At 46.2% G+C, this 17,491-nt stretch overlaps 1 protein-coding gene across 2 annotated transcripts in view; it reads left to right on the top strand.

The window, feature by feature from the left end:
• The window catches only part of SPRED2 (sprouty related EVH1 domain containing 2), a 67,404-nt gene that overhangs the window by 30,640 nt on the left and 19,273 nt on the right, over positions 1-17,491 (top strand). For both annotated transcript variants that reach the window (XM_065682262.1, XM_065682264.1), the window contains exons 2-4: positions 7,455-7,632; positions 8,958-9,126; positions 11,983-12,047. In XM_065682262.1, the coding sequence (XP_065538334.1) occupies positions 7,455-7,632; positions 8,958-9,126; positions 11,983-12,047 (412 nt within the window). The remainder of the gene's footprint in view (positions 1-7,454; positions 7,633-8,957; positions 9,127-11,982; positions 12,048-17,491) is intronic.

Here is a 17,491-nt window from a genome sequence, read left to right as displayed (position 1 = left end):
AAAAAGCCACTTGCTGCTGGATCATTTGGGGTTTTGCCCACATGTATGACACTTTGTGGGATCAGCAGGCAAGCCTGGCACAGGAGGAGAGGTTGTGCCGGCCGAAAACACGGGTTTAGCCCATGCAGCGCTGAACCACCCAGCCCTACAGCTGTGTGGATAGCAGCTGTGTTGCCCTGCCTACACCAAACCCTGTTGGTTTTTAACACCAGATCCATAGGGAGAGAGGGCCAAGGGCCCGTGTGCAGCTGAAAATTGCTCTCATAGAATCATCCCCTAGTTCAGTGCATCCAAATTAGCTGGGACATTGCACTGTAAAAATGCGCTGAGAGTTACTCTCACAGCAGAAGCTGATGCTTCTGTGTGTCATTTAAAACACTGACATTATACATGGCTATAATATTTATATCATCATAGAATCATAGGATAGCTTGGGTTGGAAGGGACCTTCAAAGCTCGTCTAGTCTAACCCCCTGCAACGAGCAGGGCCACCCTCAACTTGATCAGGTTGCCCGGAACCACGTCCAACCTGGCCTTGAACATCTATATTATAGTAATTATATTATAAATTATATATGTATTAAGTATATATATATGAAACAGCTTTTCATATCTACATAGATGCATATAATGTAGGTAGAAAATTTGTCTCATGTTGATATGTATATAATTTTTATCTTTAACGCATAAATATATTAAATATATATTAAAAATGAGTTTTCGGTGTACTTCCTAGGAGGATCTGAAATAACCATGGAATTCTGAAATCCCACTTGAGCAAGTCAGGATAGAGCTGTTTCTCGTAAACGCAATAAAATCAGCTTAAATGCTTAACAAACGTTTTGGTGAAAGGCTTCCTTTGTTCCCGCTTGCCTCTGTGTTTAAGGGAGATGTGGAGGCGGGTGGCTGCATGGGTGCAGGTGTCTTGGTTTCTTGAGAAGTCCTTTTCCATCGGAAAAAAGCCAAACAAAACTGCCGTTAATCTTTGCTATGGAGGGGGTTTGTGCTACAGCGCTGGAAGCAAACCCAGGCTTGCTGGGCACCGGCTGCGGAGGACCTGACCCCTCTTTATTCTGCCTTTAGGCTGTTCTAGACCCAGAAAGGCATCAAGGAATGAAAAATCAAATCAAGAGATGGTACTCTGGGCTTGCTTCAGCCTCCTGGAGCTGTGTTCTTTGCATGAGGCCATGCATTGCATAGGAAGACAAGTTTCTGAGGGCTGAAGATGCTGGAGCCTTTAAGTATTCCTGCCACATCCAGGACCCTCACAGTCCATCAGTGATAACTCTGATGGGTTGGGGTTTTCTTGCTGCACACAAGATTTTAGGCATTGCTCAGCAGAAAAAAACCTAGCATTGGGTAATCTGTGTGCAGAACTACTCCTCTGGAGTGCTTTATGGGATGTGCAGGTAGGACTGCGCATGCGTTTCCTTCAGGGTGTGATTTTCCTCTTCCACCTTCTGCACTGCTGAAGTTAGCGGTGTGCTTGGAATTCTTTCTTCTTCCCCCCTTTATTTTGTGAAATGGTGCATGTACAAGCTGAACATGCACTGCAAACCTCTGGTCAGCAGCCAGGCGTGAGCGGGGGAGCTAGAAAACTCCTTTCCATTTCCAGAGGGAAGCTGGGAGGAAATACTAAATGCCAACAAACCTGTCTCATTTTGTTGAGACAGACAGATACAGCCTAAAATTGACGTTTGTAATGTTCATAGTGGTTTAGGATGCAGTGGCCCAGGACAGGCATATTGCAGGACTCCACCAGCATCTCTGGAGCAAGGCACATGGAGGTCAAGCTGGTTTGTATTTACTCTGACCAGGTGGAAACCGGAATTTCACAGATGCCTTTTTGTTCTGGCAGTATTGGATTGGAAAGACGGAAAAGGGCAGGTTGCAGTGTAGGGATGGTTACGTACACAGTGGTGCCGTGCTCCTGGTGTGATGCAGAGTGAGGGCAAGGAAAACTTCCGGGAGTTTTCTACAGGCTCCGTTTTACTGTTGGATCTGACAAGAGTGATGCAGATGGCTTTTTTTCTTTGCTGTATTTTGTATTTCCGGCAGGTTTAAAGCTGTTTTATAGACGGTGCTGAAATATCAACTTTACTTTGCTGTGGTGCCGTGTGCTCAGTTTGCTTTCTAACAAAGCAGTAAGTTAGGGTTTTGAAGAAGAAAATGCTGGTTATAACCTGCAGATATTTCCCCCTTGCTGGAAGGTTCATGACCCAAGCATCAGCTCAAGAAAGTGGGAATCCAAAATCAGCAGTTTTTCGTGATTTCCATCAAAACGCTGCTGCTTTCTGGCTGCAGGATGAACTCCAGAGGGGATCCGTGCAGTGTCATTCCCACCAATCCCCTGGGTGGAGCGGCGTGGCTTTAACTCCAGCTGTCAGACTTGCTGCGGCAGGGATGGAGAGCAAAGGAAGAGCACCACGAAGCACAAGCCAAAGACAGGTTATGCCCCAGTAATCATGAAGTTAAACTTGCATGGTTCCGAATACTTTAAATTGTGTTTAAGTGCCTGGTGTCCGTGATTCAGTTGAACAGCCCATCCTGTGCTGCTGTTGCATTAGCAGCATCCTGCTGTTCTTTTGGCTCTTCCCTGAAATCTGGGAATGCTGATGCATTAAAGACAGCAGTCTAATTTTGAAACTTGTTATGTGCAGTTATCTTCCTGTCTGAGACCTGAATCTCCCCTGGCCTTGTGAGATGCAAAGTCAAGAAGGGAGGAAAATGCTGAAGTGCCTTATGGCATCGTGGGCATGGGAGGTTGTGTTTTGGTCAGCTATCATGGCTAGAGGAAGAAGTGTTATTGCATTATGGACCATGTTTGGGAAGTGTTTTAGATGCTAAATGTCAGAGAAAAGGAGTAAGTGTAGTGGGTTGAGCTACTATTGGTTAGGGGGTTCATTCGCTTAGGATTTTTAGACATCTCGGATGGTATTTGCAGTTGCCGTGTTTGAAGCCAAGTGTCTGGTAGGAGGGAGCTGTGTGCTTTGACCTTCCTTTTTGCAAAGTCACTGGCAAAACTAAAGCCTTAAGGAAGGAATTACTTGCCATTCAGTCCCGGGTGCAGGATTGCAGCTGCAAGTCCACACCAGGCATACAACAGGGCTCAGGGCTTTGTGCCCCGCTGGTTTTGCTGCGCTGTGGTTGCTGTAAGTGACGTGACTCGTGGTGGAGAGCTCTGGATGGTGTCAGCTGCGTTTTACGCTGTGATTCGCGTGTGCTGAAGGAAAGCACTTTTACCCACCTTAAACATCGGCTGTGTTAGACACACGAATGTGCTGTAAAAGTGAGGCTATAGGTAATAAAACCGTGGTTCAGCTATCACAGAGGTGATCATTCAGTCACTTACGTAGGAAAATTCTCAATACCCTTCAGAGTAGCAGTTATACACGCACACGCTTTTCTTTAGCTACATTTTTCATATATACATGTATGCACACCCACGAGCTATCATTTTTAAAGGGCTCTCTTTTCCTTCCAATAAAAACAGCACGTGGTTCTCCGCGCTACCTTTACTCCCCATGTTCATTATGGGCTTTCTGCTCAGGGTGGGGCGGGCGAACAACCTGAAGCAGCATTGGAACACACTGGCCGGCTGCCATGCAGCTGGGTAATCCCTGCAGATACTTTCTTCCCAAGCTTTTAAGGCTGCTGAAGACAAATCTGTAGGGTTAAGATAGCAAAGTATTGCATTTAAGAGCATAATTAAGAATAGTTTGCGTGAAACGCGTAGCGCGTAGCCCATAAAGCCAACAATTAGAGCAGTCTTACAGTTTTAAGAAGGCAATAAACCGAAGGGAACTAAGGCTACTGCAAGTTTCTTTTGGCTGTTTCGTTTTCAACTACATGAAAGGTTTATCTAATCTGATCTGCAGTCAATGGTAATGGGCCACATGTTTTCGTGTACCTCATGAACCATTTCTCCTGCAATAGTCAAGTCGCACAGTTGCCGTGATAAAAGTGCAGGTGAATGAGTTGGACGTGGCTGTTTTGCTGCTTCAGCCCACCAGGGTTTCAGCAGTGACATGCACGTGGGCTTTGCGGGTCACTCCTTCACTCCTGAGGATTCTCAGTGCTTCCAACCAGCTGGAGCCTTGGTGTGGTCATGTAAAATTAAATAGCAAAGAAAATAAACAGCTTTTACTCTGAGGAAGCGGGGTCCTCCTATGGACCTGAAATATTTGAGTACCTTACAAATATTTATAATGCTGGCATAAAGGAAAGAAGCATTGCCTCTTCTAGGCTTGTGGAAGGGAATGGAGGCAAGATTTCGCTATAGGAAACTGAAGGGAAGCAGTACGTAGCCTTGAAAATCCAATGTGCAGCTTCCAAGACCTAGTCCAGTGACTAAAGCAAGATGTCAAACCCTAAGAAGCCTTAACCCCCTTCTGTCCTTATTTCTTCTCTTTCTTCTTCCTAAGTCACTTGGCATAGGTTGCACGCTGGGAAACGTGCTTGTGGCTGGAGCGCAGTGGGAGCAGGGACGGGGCTCTCCAGGAGCGCAGCGTCACCGGTGACTTTTGATCCTGCAGGAAAGCGTGCCAAGGGGTTATGTTAATGGAGCCAGAGCTCTGCTTACCTTGCCAAAGGTGAGCCCTTCTGCTGGACAAGGCCCTCTTCTCATAGCAAAGCAGAGGTCTTGCCATGGTAGGGAGATGGGAGCAAGGTTTTCTGGCTTGATACATTCAAGGAGGTAGCTCTCTTCAAGGTGGGAGAAGTGCAGTTTATACAACGGTCTCTTGGCACGGGGACGAAATCAGTGGCTTTTATGGCAGAGGTTAGGTCATGGTATTGGTGTGGGTATGAAGACGAAAACCATATGGCTCTGTGCCACCAGATTGTGATTATATTGGGCAGGTATAGTAGTCAGGGGAGGTAAATTGAACATGTAGACATCCGCTGGTATTCAAATGTAATTATGAGCCTAGAGAAATCATGGAGAGGCGATGGAAACATGCAAATAATTGGTAGAAGTCACAAAGCACTGAGGAGCTGCTGCTTCCTTCATTTTCCTTTAAGTGGATGATTCCTGCAGCAGAGAAACCAAAGAAGACATTGCTTTTGGGACAGCCAAAGGCTCTGGCTGCTGCTGTGGAAGTGAATGGTAAATCCTGCAGGAGAATATAGTTGCTAGTATCAGTTTCCAAGTGTGGAAAGAGAAGCAGCAGTTTGTGTGGATGACTTTTGCGGGAGGATGGGAAGGAAGGTCGTATTGATCAGCTCCGGCTTCCGAAGGGGGCTAAAAATAAGTCCAGAAAGGATCCTTGGTGAACAGGAGGAAAATATAGAAACGTATAGTTGGCTTTCTTGTTTTATTCATGTGTTAACTGCTAATTCTCATAGATCATATGGGGAAGGTACAGAGAAGGAAACAAAATCGTCTTGGACAGAAGCAGCTCAATGTTTGCACAGTGGAAAATTGGCCAAAGTATTTTGATTAGTTCTGAGTATCAGGAAGCCGAGGGACTCAAGTTGCCACTGGTAAAATCCAGAAATGGGTTTTCATTAGAAAGTGAAACTTTTCATTAGAAACTGGATCTGTTTATGGACATGCTTGCCCTGTTTCCTGTACCAGAATGCTGCTTTAAGGACTCAAGAGCAAAAATACTCTATAAAATAGCGTTTCTCAGTTCTGTGAATGCCTTATGTGTGTTAGCTGTGGTACAGGCTCTGTATCCGAGTGTGCTGAAAAGCTTTTTATCAACGAGTGCGAAGTCTTCAGAGCAACAGGGAATGAACCTTCAGCATCTGTGTATTGCCTTCATCATGCAGGTCCAGTGAGAATATTGGGGTATCCGTAAAGTAAAGCTGGTGAAGGGAAGGTTGCAGCCTGTGTTTTGCAGGGTCTGTCTAGCTGGAGAAGAGATGAGCTGGTCCCAGGTGCCTCTGCCCAGAAGGTGCTTGGTCTACCCTCAAAACTGCCTTCAGAGGCCACTTGCTCAGGTATTAAATACAATCTGGTTGTGTTAGGGAAGGGGAACTCAGACTTCAAGCACTTGGATTGCAGAAGTGATTCAAAAACGTCTGAAAGCAAGAAGCAGTTTTGCCTGGTTCAGGATGAAGAAAGCTACCACTGCGTCTAATTTTGGGTAGAAAGGGCCCATTCTCTTGTACAGGATGCTGGGAAAATGTTTGGATGCGGAGCTTTCCGCAAGCGGACTTTCTTTTCCTAAAGGTGTGATACCTGTTGTTTTCAAAGGTTGAGCTTCTTCCTTCTGGTGCGTTCACCTCATTGCCCGGAGATGGACGATTCCTAGGCAGTTCTCTTTGCAGATCCATTTTCTTAGTCCCTGCTGACATCCCCAGGTTTGAGTGCCCTGCAGCACTTCTGCAGGCGCTGGTGCAGTCTCAGCAGCTCTGCAGCCCACGGTGCCGTGGTCGTGCATGGTTGACATCCGGCCATGCCGCGGTGACCTCCCTGGGAGGGCGTCACGGCTGTCAGCGCTGTTGCTGAGCAGGCACTGGGTTAATCGATGTCTAACACGTGATGGGGTGCTCTGAGCCAGGGCTGGGCAGTGTGAGGACAGAAAAGCCAATGTGGGTATTTCCCAGCAGCTCTGGGGTGGGGGCAGCTCGTTTCAGCTTGGGTCTGTTGTGTGTCCCATGCAAGGAGAACACATTCTGCTTACATCCTGTAGTGGTTTTTCTGCTCCTAAATGACCCCCTCCCTGTGACGCTGAAGCAACTGCTCTATGGAAGGGGTATGGGAGGAGGCCTGAGGGAGCAGAGCCTCTTTCTGTAGGGGCTCATTTGGCCCCTTGCAATGGGTACCTGGATTATCCCCAAATCTCAAGTGCTTCCAGAATAGCATCTTTTGAGGTTATGACATGCCGCCTTTGAGAGCCCCTCGGAACGTTGGTTGAGCTGTTACAGAGACACGATGTGGTCTTTGTGACCTGAACTGAAATGATTCTTGTCTCCTTTTGCCTGAGGTACCAGCCGGAGCGACACCTATGGGTTTTTTCCCATGAGGCTGTCCTAGTTGTGGAGGAGTTCGAGCGTCATCTTCCAAAGCTTGCTTCATTACTTTGATCACAAAAAACTTTGTTCGTGGGTTATTTGCGCGCTGTGTGTTCTTCCAGTGCTTTGGAGACCTGATGCCCCAGTGCGCCTCTTGAGGGTGGTGGCCTTGGGGTGCTGCCTGGCTCACCCTGCTCTCTTATTCCCTGTCTCCAGCTGCGTGAGAGAATGAGTGTCAGGGACCGTGGGTTGTTCGATCTGTGTGGGGACATCTGGAAACCTAGTGGGTTTCTTCCTTGCTTTTTGATGGGCCTTCCCTATGGTGGCTTGAGTGGTCAAGGCCACCCATCATGGAGATGGACTTGAATCCCAGGCGGAAACTGTGTACCAGAGTCAGAGCAGTGCTGTCTAAACCCAGCCCTCAGGAAGAACGCGGTGATGACTGTGCGATGCTGACAAAAGGTTTTGTTTTTGTTTTGTTACCATTGCAGTGACAGCTATATTGTGCGAGTCAAAGCTGTGGTTATGACCCGAGATGACTCCAGTGGGGGATGGTTGCCGCAAGAAGGAGGCGGTCTCAGTAGAGTTGGCGTCTGCAAGGTCACGTACCCGGAGGGCAATGGAAGAAGTGGATTTCTAATCCATGGTGAAAGGCAGAAAGACAAACTGGTAATAGACCCTAATTCAACTTTTGTCTGTTCTTATAATGAGAATTATCCCAAATCTGTTGCTATTGTATTCTTGTACAAGTTTCCTTTCTAAACATAAAAGCCAGGCATGTTCAAATAGTACCAGATAGGACCAAACAAACCCATCCTCTAGAACTGCCACCTTTTGCTGTCTAGGTTGGCGTGCCGCCACCTGGAAAGATCAGGTATATTGTCAACATCTATATGCAAAGACCCCCTCTGATTGAAAAAGAGCCTGTGTGTTTTTTATCCCTAAGACCTAGCAGGGGAAGTGAGAAATGAATTGAAGTGTAAAGAACCCATGAAGCCAGTCACATTGCACTGAGTAATGCAGTGCAAGCCTTTAAAACGGCCATGAATTATTTATGCTGCGTGCCGTTCAAGGTTTGAACAGACAGAGTGAGAATATGAAGACAAGTTGTCTCTTATGAATTGACGCACTCCGTTTCTCATGGTAGCTGTTTATCCAGGAAGGAGCCCTCTTCTTTCCCCGCACAAATCAAATTAATAAAGCCTCTTCCCTATTTCCAGGGTCCGGTTTAGATGTTAGAGTTTGTTATCTCATCCCTATATATTTGATTCTTCTGAAACTGACTCCTGTGAAGAGATAGACTAACTTAAAACTGCTGCTCCCGACACAAGCTCTGTGAACTAGTGTTTGAGCAAGAAAAAATATATTAATTTGAGTCAGAAATTATTTTGGCTTAAAAAAAAAACTAGTGTTTTTAAGCTGTTTCAAGTATACTTTGTCCTTTGCAATACTACTCTACTTAGGATGCTTTTTATGACGCTGTGTGGGAGCCATGCTTATGGTTTTGGGGGTTGGAATAAGACTAATAAGCCATTCCCATTTCTCCCTGAGCATCACCCTAAAGATGGTTTTGGCATAGCAGAGCTTGAGTTAGGTGCCTGGCTGGGGGTGAGGGAGGGAAAAAAGGTGGGGGGAGCATTGCAGCACCTCCTAAATCTGCTGCTGGCAGGTTCCATTTCTGTTGAGCACAGTTATTGAAGGAAGAGGTTCTTCCTCCAAATAACCCCCCACTAGTAACCAGTACCACACTGGGTCCAAAATAAGCTCCTAGGGTAGGGAGCAAGCACCTATTCAAAGCACAAGCAAAAGATGAATGTGCAATGGTTATGAGAACAATTACAGTGTCTGGTGTTTATTAGTCATCGTTCGGGAGGGAAGGATGTTCCCCTGTGCGAGGCATGACTTGGCTTTCATTTGGGTCTGGGCTGAGGTGGTGCCGGCTGTGCCCTTGGAAAAGTGACTTTGCTCCTCTTTTGGGGCTCACGCCCTGCCAGGTGGTGCTGGAGTGCTTTGTGAAGAAGGACCTGGTGTACACGAAGGCGAACCCCACCTTCCACCACTGGAAAGTCGACAACAGAAAGTTCGGGCTCACTTTTCAAAGCCCTGCCGACGCTCGAGCCTTCGACAGAGGAGTGAGGAAAGCCATCGAGGACCTCATCGAAGGTACCAGGGCATGTGGCAGTGGCCGCTTCGACCCTTGGAAGAGTGGGGAAGGGGCTTTGAGTCATGGAGCTGGGGAGAGGGATGGGTTTAGAATCAGTTCTTGGGCTTGGACGTCTCTTGTGCATGTATCTGAGCGTAGCTGGGTGCTTACACCGTGCTGAGCGAGCCCCAGCTTTTAAGAACTGAGTTTTCTTATCCCTTAAGGAGAGAAGGGATTCCAGCCCAAGTATTTGCCAATCCTATCTGGCCTGGTCTCTCCAGACTTCCCCTCCTTAATTTCCACTGAGTTTGTTGTTACCCCTTTTTGTGATAGGCTTGGGTTTCATGCTAGTGACAGCAACTCAAACAGCCCAGCTCTTCTTCATATGCAGCCAAATCTTGTCTGAGTGAGTCTTTGTTAAATCATAGTATGAATTCCTGCCTGGAGTTGACTAAAACTTTGTTTTGTTTTGGGGTTTTGTTGCAGTAATTAGTTCTGTCTGCGTCCTCTTGTCTGAATGGTCCTTCTTGAAGACTTTGTTGTGTTGTTGGTTTGGGGTTGTTTTTATTCTGTAAAAAATGCCTTTGAATTGCCTGGCCTTTGAAGTTGTCATAAATTTTTCCTTTTCACGTTTCGTTTCAATCAGAACAATCAGAACGCAGCTATAGTTCAGTGGGGCTTCATGGTAATGAAATTGGAGTCTTCGTGAGGGACTCTTATTCATTTAATTTTCATTTTTTGAGGATCCTGCCTCAAATGTATATACAGATGTATATGCTTTTTGAGGACATTAGCTCCATAAGACATATTAATGTTCTGAATGCCCTGTTCCTTGCTTTAACATGGAAATGGTAGATACTGGGAGAGAAATAATCCCCCAGGGCTCTCTCCTAGTAAATACCTCATCAGTTAAAGGAACGATCTTCTCAAGTAGTTACTCATTTGCTTTTTCCTGTGTGATGAAGGTGAAGAAGTTACAGTTAGGCCTTCTGCTTTTTTCTTGCTTGCTAAAACTGGGAAGCACTTTGGGTCATAAAAGTGATGTTTTGTGTAAGTAGCACGGGATGGATTGAAATTCTTTACTGTGAGGCGCTGGCACAGGGTGCCCAGAGAAGCTGTGGCTGCCCCATCCCTGGCAGTGCTCAAGGCCAGGTTGGATGGGGCTTGGAGCAGCCTGGTCTTGTGGAAGGTGTCCCTGCCCCATAGCAAGGGGTTGGAACTGGATGGGCTTTAAGGTCCTTTCCAACCCAAACTATTCTGTGATTATATGCTTATGCAAAGTTTCATTGAGATGATAATTCAGTTGCATTGAGTTGTATTTTGGAGATGCCAGTATGTGGCAGCTCCTGTTCTGCTCTTTCTGATCCGTTTTACAGTGGAGGTGTTTCAAATCAAGTTCTGCTGTATCTCGGATACTTCAAAATCAGCAAATCTATATTTATCCCATTAACAGCACAGCCTGATCCTCATGAATGCGTTCCTCCTTAACTTCCAAATAAAGCTTTCTGAATGAGAAACAATAACTGGCCCGTGTGCACACTGCATCAGGCAGTGGATTTTGTTTATCGTTCGCAGTTTTGATTCATGTAGCTGGTCAGATTTAGCAGGTAACATTAAGCTCTGTGCATTCAGAACTTCATGAAATCCCTGCCGCCTTTTAATATTTAACCTGGAATTTGCTCCCCATAGCATCAGAAGCATGGAAGTGTTGTGCACCAGCACAGGAATCCTGTGCAGCTCTGTAAAGTGTCTGGATTTTTTTACTTCTAAGGCTAATGTAGCAAATGGCACAAATGTTTTCGCATTACTTAGTGTTTTAAGTGGGCTTTCGCACTTAGCTCTGCACATCTTCGTGATGATGCAACTGAGAGCAGCCAAGGCTGGTGCAGAGAGCATTATGTAAAGCACATTACTTTAAAAAATTCCAGAATGAAGGTGGTACAAACTGTTCAACTGATTCAGTTGGGGATGTGATGTGGCCTGAATTCAGTGTAACAGTGGGCTTACACTAAAGAGAGCCTTCGACTTGGGGGTTTCTTCCCCCTGTCAGAGCATCTTCTGCACTCACCCTCCTTGGCAGCCCTGTAGGGGGTGAAGCCAACCAGAAATGGGGCCCAGCATCCTTGGGGGGTAAGGCGAGGGATCACCTCTGTTTACCCCCAGCATAAATTTGCTAAGTCCAGCAATGGCATGTTCCACCCTCCCTGCTGCCCTTTTGCTATGTGGGAGCTGACCGGACACTTGGGCAGCTTCAGAAGGGGACACTCATGGCGTGGGGAAAGAGGTTGGAGGAAGGCTTTTCAATATCCTTCCCCACTTTTCCAGATGTTTGCTGTGTAATGAATGAGAACTGCACCCAAGTATTTTCCTCCTCTTTATGGTTTTACACATTTCGGCACCTTTCAAATTCTTGGCTGACGTGGGGCGAGGTGGTTCTCTGAGAAATAGGTAATGACAGAGAAGACCTTTACAATATAACAACTTCTGAAGTGAGAAGGAGGAAAAACCCTTCATTGTCACAGTGAGGTTTATTTTTTCAAATAAAAAGTCATTCCCCCCCCAGATTTAGGGCATGCGCTTAGCGCGTAGCTTTACCATTCTTCAGAAACTAAAGTCTTCTGTAATTAGAGATGGTAACTGCTATTTTTAACATAGTTAATTAGCATTGGCAGCCATGCAGCTGCAAGTCAAGAAACACTTTCAGATTTTACCTTTCCAACCCGGACGGGTTTTTCTTCCTTAATTTGAGCCACTCTTTTGCACATCCACAGCATACAAACTTGTGAGCATCCAAATGTTTACCAGCCTGATTATAAAAAACCCCTAAAGTCACATAGAAATACTGAGTGCAAAAACCTGTTGTGTTGTTTTTCTAGGGTCTACGACGTCCTCATCAACGCTTCACAATGAGGCGGAGGTCGGCGATGATGATGTCTTCACTGTAAGTACACGTCACCTGAGGTCGTTCTCCTTCATGCTCTGCTTTACATGGTCAAGTTGGAAAGGGTTTCTTTCTCTGTGCTTCAAGGGTTGGCTTCCAGCACTCATCGCGTTTGGCCAGTGGGTATGTTTTCTTTGATGGAAGTATGTCCTCTACGCGATGTGGAGCATTGGGTTTCTGTTGGCCTCCCGTTGCTGTGTGAAAAGCACGGCAGGGCAGATGTTGTCAGGGTAGAAGTGAGGAAGTAAGCACAGTCAAATTTCCTGTGGGTTACTCTGAGTGGTGTGCACAGCTCTTAGGACCTCTCTCTCTGTCCTTGAGAAGCTTCTCACAAAATGAAGTAGGTGGCTTCTGCTCAAGTACGTGCTCAAGGAAGCAAGATTTTGAATTGCAGTTGTTACCGAAAGCCCAACTTTAAAGGTGTTTGAGCTATCTGCGTCTCATAATAGGTGAAACAAGTGGTTTTCAGCTAGAGGAAGGCACAGCAGCATGTCATTTACTAACCAGCGGTGACTTAAATAGGAATGAGTTGTGGTAATGTCTAAAATGTACTTTGGAGCTTTCCTGAAACAGAAGCAGCTGGTCCCCACTACACTTGCACACTTTAAAAGGGGGGAGAGAACAAACAAAAGTGAGATGAGATGATAATCTGGTCACAGATATTCCATGGGCTTGAAAACAGGACACTCGCAATGAGTACTTTGTCTTACTGCATTTATTTGCATGGATCTCATCTCAACCCCCCCCACACGTCTGTGCATTAGTTAGGTTATAAATGCTCTCCTTGTCCAATGGTGCAGTTGGGGACTGGGTGGCAGGAGGACAGAAGGTGGGATGTCCTCAGCGCAACAGCAGCAAACTCGAAGTCGTATTTGGGATACTTCCCTTGCGTCTCTAAATGTGGGAAAGCTGAGGGCAGGCGTGAAGCTGTTTGAAGATGGGCACTGGGAATCACTGCAGTTGGAAGGTGTTTCTGAGGGGGATGTTTTTGCCTGTGCAGGACCAGGGCAGGTTCCCTGCCGAGCTTTGACCAGTTCCTCCCGCCGGCTGGCATGTTGTCTGCATCTGTCCTTTTGTCACGGCTCTGGGAGACAAACAACAGCAGGCAGGGTTAAAAGGTGACTTCCTGCACTCCACAGCAGAACTATCATTAGCAGCTGCTTCCCAACTACCTGCCAGAAGTGATTTATAGAAGCTGGGATGGGGCGGATCGGGGGAGGCATCGCTGGAGCCAGAGCATTTACCAGTTTGTGCTGCTTTGTCCCCACATTCTCTGCTGGGGATGGATGGTTGCTGAAAGTGCGTGCAAGTCTTCTGTGCTGGTCACATAGGGGACTATCATCAAAATACGCCTTGGGAGGGGTGTGTGGTTTGTGTGCCAGCTTTCGCTGGGTTAGACATGGAATTACTCAGTGTTAAAGCAGTGAAAAGTAGGAAATAAGAAAATGTATTTTTGCTAAAATTCAGCCACTGATGTTTAGGGACCTGGGAGCGCTCCTGAATTTCTCCACAAACTCAGTCTGAGTCTGAGTGTTGATTTCTAAACTCATAGGGTGCCTTTTACCAGGAGGAAGAAGTTGTTTCCTTTAAATAGGTGTTGCTTTACACTGGGGAAGTTGGATGAATGGTGCTCCAGCTGCGTCACTCTAATTCCTGCATTCAAAGTGAAGAGCTGAAACTATGAGAGGTTTTTCCCCCCTACTTGACCCTGGGGAGGTGACAGATAACTCCCTGCTGTGCAAATATTTATGGGTAGGATGCTTGGTGGAGAAGGAGGAGCAAGCTACTTGACAGCATTAGGAAGGAGGGAAGACTTGGCTGCCGTTGGCACCCTGTTGGGGTGCAGGGGGACATTCACAGAATCACAGAATCACAGAATCCCAAGGGTTGGAAGGGACCTCAAAAGATCATCTAGTCCAACCCCCCTGCAAGAGCAGGGTAACCTACAGTACATCACACAGGAACTTGTCCAGGCGGGCCTTGAATATCTCCAGTGTAGGAGACTCCACAACCCCCCTGGGCAACCTGTTCCAGTGCTCTGTCACTCTTACAGTAAAGAAGTTCTTCCTGATGTTAATGTGGAACTTCCTATGTTCCAGTTTACACCCATTGCCCCTTGTCCTATCACTGGATATCACTGAAAAAAGCCTAGCTCCATCCAAGTTGTGTCCTGCTTGGCAGATCTCTCTGTGTGTTGCTTGATCTCCTGAGCATGAGAGGGACTTCGATGGTAGTAGCTCATGTGGTGCTGTTGGTCAAGCTGTCACATCAGGGTGGGTGTGTTGTCGGACTCCAGAAATAAGGCTTTATCCTTTTCCTCAATATTTCTTCTTTGCTTTCCCAGCATGAAGTCACTCCTTTCCCTGCAGTCCTTAAGCTCGTTGAATCTCTCAGCTTCCCATGTATCTGGTGGGAGATGATGGAGTATGAAGTCTGCCTAAGCCAGAAATAACATACTGAAGCGTGGAGGGATTTTAGACTGGAAGAAATTGATAGGGCTGTGATAGATTTTATTTTTACCCTTCTGTTTCATTCTGTCCTTGCACATCTTTGACTTGTGTCTTGCAGTCCATTTGGTCACCCTCGCACACAAAACTTCTTTACAACTTCCCCGTAAACTCTTTCCCCCAGCCCCAGCAGGGGATTGTTCAGGTTTGGAGGTCTTTTTGCTCCGGTTTAAAGAGAAAGGAGATTTGTTCTTTTTTTATTTCCTAAGGTAGTTATTAAAATCTTCACAGCCCTCCCCCTCTCCCACACATGCATGAATACACTTAACTGTGTGCGGCAGAATTTGCAGAAGCATCTGCATGATTGAGTCATTTAATCAGTCATTTACCCGTCTCTGAAAATCCCAGCCGTCGCTGCTGCCTCGAACATTTGGCCTGAGGTCCTGCCTCTCCTTGAAGATGTTTCAGTCCCTTCAACCGCAGCAGCCCAAACCTTCACCTTTCTTAAGCTGTTTTGCAGATGGCCACCCCAACTTTATCTGGCACATCAGCACTGATGTTTGCACCACTGTAATGGTACCAGCGTTAAAACAACCACCCTCATTACATATAAGCACTGACCCTGGTATGGCTGTTGGATATTGGTTGACACGGGGCTTTTGTACTGTTCCTGATCCTGTTAGATTCAATACAACTGTGTGTGTATTTTTGTGCGTGTAACTCATACATCATTGTTATGAATGCTTCATCCCTGGCGGTGTTAAAGGGCAGGTGACATGGTTTAGTGTGAGGTGTCCCTGCCCATGGCAGGGGGGTTGGCACTTGATGATCTTGAGGTGCTTTCCAACCCAAACTGTTCTATGATTCTATGATCATCCGTTTCATTTATTCATCAGCCAGCACACAGCCCTTCCAGGCATCCTGCAAGTTATTTTCATGGGGAAGAGAAGGTTTGCCCCAGAGGTAGAGCTCTCCTTCAGGCCATGATCTTGTGTGACTTGATGTAGGATCATTTTCTTATACCAGAAGGTGGTTTCTTTTGTATTTCAGGGGGTGAGTTATCCATAGCTGTGGCTGCATGAGCATTTGTTTGGGAAGCATCACTGGTGTTGGTGGCCTTATCCCTTCCCATCACTGTAACTTGCAGTGCTAAGACAATAACTTGGGCTGCAGTACCTTACCCCATTCCTATGGCACGTGCTCCCCAGCCATCATTCTAACACATGGGTTATATCTTTAAAAACAAGGCTTTGCCATCTAATGATTTCTGTGGATTAGACCTACAGCAATTAGACAAATCAATATAACCCCCTGTTCTGAAACTCATACCTGACAGTGCAGACAGCAAGTGTATAGAACTAAATGTCAGTGGCTTCAGGGGAAAAATGCCTATTTCTAACATGAACTCCCCACTTAGAACTTTTAACAATATGTAGTTGTGTTTCTTTAATTCCAGATCCTCAGTAGAGCCCATAAATGTTTTCCATATGTTAGCAAATAAATTTCTCCTGTCTTGTACATTATAAATCGTCCTCTCAAGAGATGCAATCTGAGTAAGACTAGCCATCCGTTCTGTCTCCATTGGGGGAAACATTGTCATTGCAACGGGCTGAGATTGTTCTGTTTGTCTTCATCCATCCAGCCTGCATCTTCAGCCTTCTTTAATTAACATTCACTTCGGAGCTAATATTTAAGGACTGAATATATTCTGTAGTTCCTCTGCCACAGAATTTGCCGTGTAATTGAGTTCTTGGGCAAATTTTTGTCTTAATCTACACTTTTAGTTTCAATTACAGATAATAATCCCACATGATCATGAAGTGAAAAATGTGAATTGAATCCAAGGAAAAAAAGGTCAATGTCTTCCAGAGTCTGCAGAGTGCCTGAAATGGTCTCTTTTAGCAACCCATCTGAAAAAGCAGAGGTGTTTGTTCCAAAACCTTATGACCAGTTAACTGAAACACTGCTCATGTGTTTTTCAGATACATCCACAGCCCTGTGCCTGCTTTAGCGCTAAAGAAAAGACACCCACTGCCAGGAGGAGCAGCAGCTCCCGTGTCAGTTGTGATTTGTGAGCCTAAAAACTGCAGTCCCCTTCTGGCTTAATGGGAGTGTAAGGGAAAAACTCAACCCTGCTTAGTCTGATGTGCATGTTTCAATCATAGCTGGTTTATGTCATCAGTAATAAGTGCTGAAAAATCCTAGGTTTTGTTCAACATGAGACTTGCAGAGTTTTGCAGGTAGAGCAAGCGTGAACTAGAGGTGCGTGACTGAGCTGCAGGGTTGCACTTTTACACAGCGAGGCTCAGTCCATTGTTTCTGATGCCGACCCCTGGCTAAAACTACCAAGACAGCAAAACAGGAACAGGGTGCCCAGAGAAGCTGTGGCTGCCCCATCCCTGGCAGTGTTCAAGGCCAGGTTGGACGGGGCTTGGATCAGTCTGCTCTAGTGGAAGGTGTCCCTGCCCATGGCAGGGGTTGGAACTGGATGAGCTTTAAGGTCCCTTCCAACCCAAATCGTTCTGTGATCCTGTGAAGCGTTCTCCTACTTCACAAAGGTTATGTGGACAGATCTTGTTGCCACCACTGCCTTTCTTCTTGGGCTTGCAGCAGAAGTCTTGAAACTCACGTTTTCACCACAAAGCTTCGCATTTGGAGAGATCCTGCACCCCTTGTTCCTTTGTCTCAGCATGAACGTGCGCTCCTATGCTCAGGGGTGTTCGAGTTAGGAAGTTTGTCATGGGGCTTGGCCGCTGCTGACAGTTGTTTAAGAGACAGACACAATCACCCATTCTGTGCTGTAGCGGTGCGGATTGTGGCAGATGTTAACGTTACAGTCCTCCTCGCATCTCTTCTGGTTTCCTAATTAAAAAACCAGATCCCTCCCTGCTGCCTTTCCTTGAAACCTTTTCCCTACTTTCATCTCCCATGTGGGCCTCAAGTGTGTTGCAGCCTCACTATTAAAATTTATAAGATTTATGTTAGTTAGATAAACAC

This window comes from Lathamus discolor, chromosome 5, assembly GCF_037157495.1.
Source record: "Lathamus discolor isolate bLatDis1 chromosome 5, bLatDis1.hap1, whole genome shotgun sequence".
In the NCBI taxonomy this organism is placed as follows: domain Eukaryota; kingdom Metazoa; phylum Chordata; class Aves; order Psittaciformes; family Psittacidae; genus Lathamus; species Lathamus discolor.
This window is presented reverse-complemented; position numbering and strand designations above follow the sequence as displayed.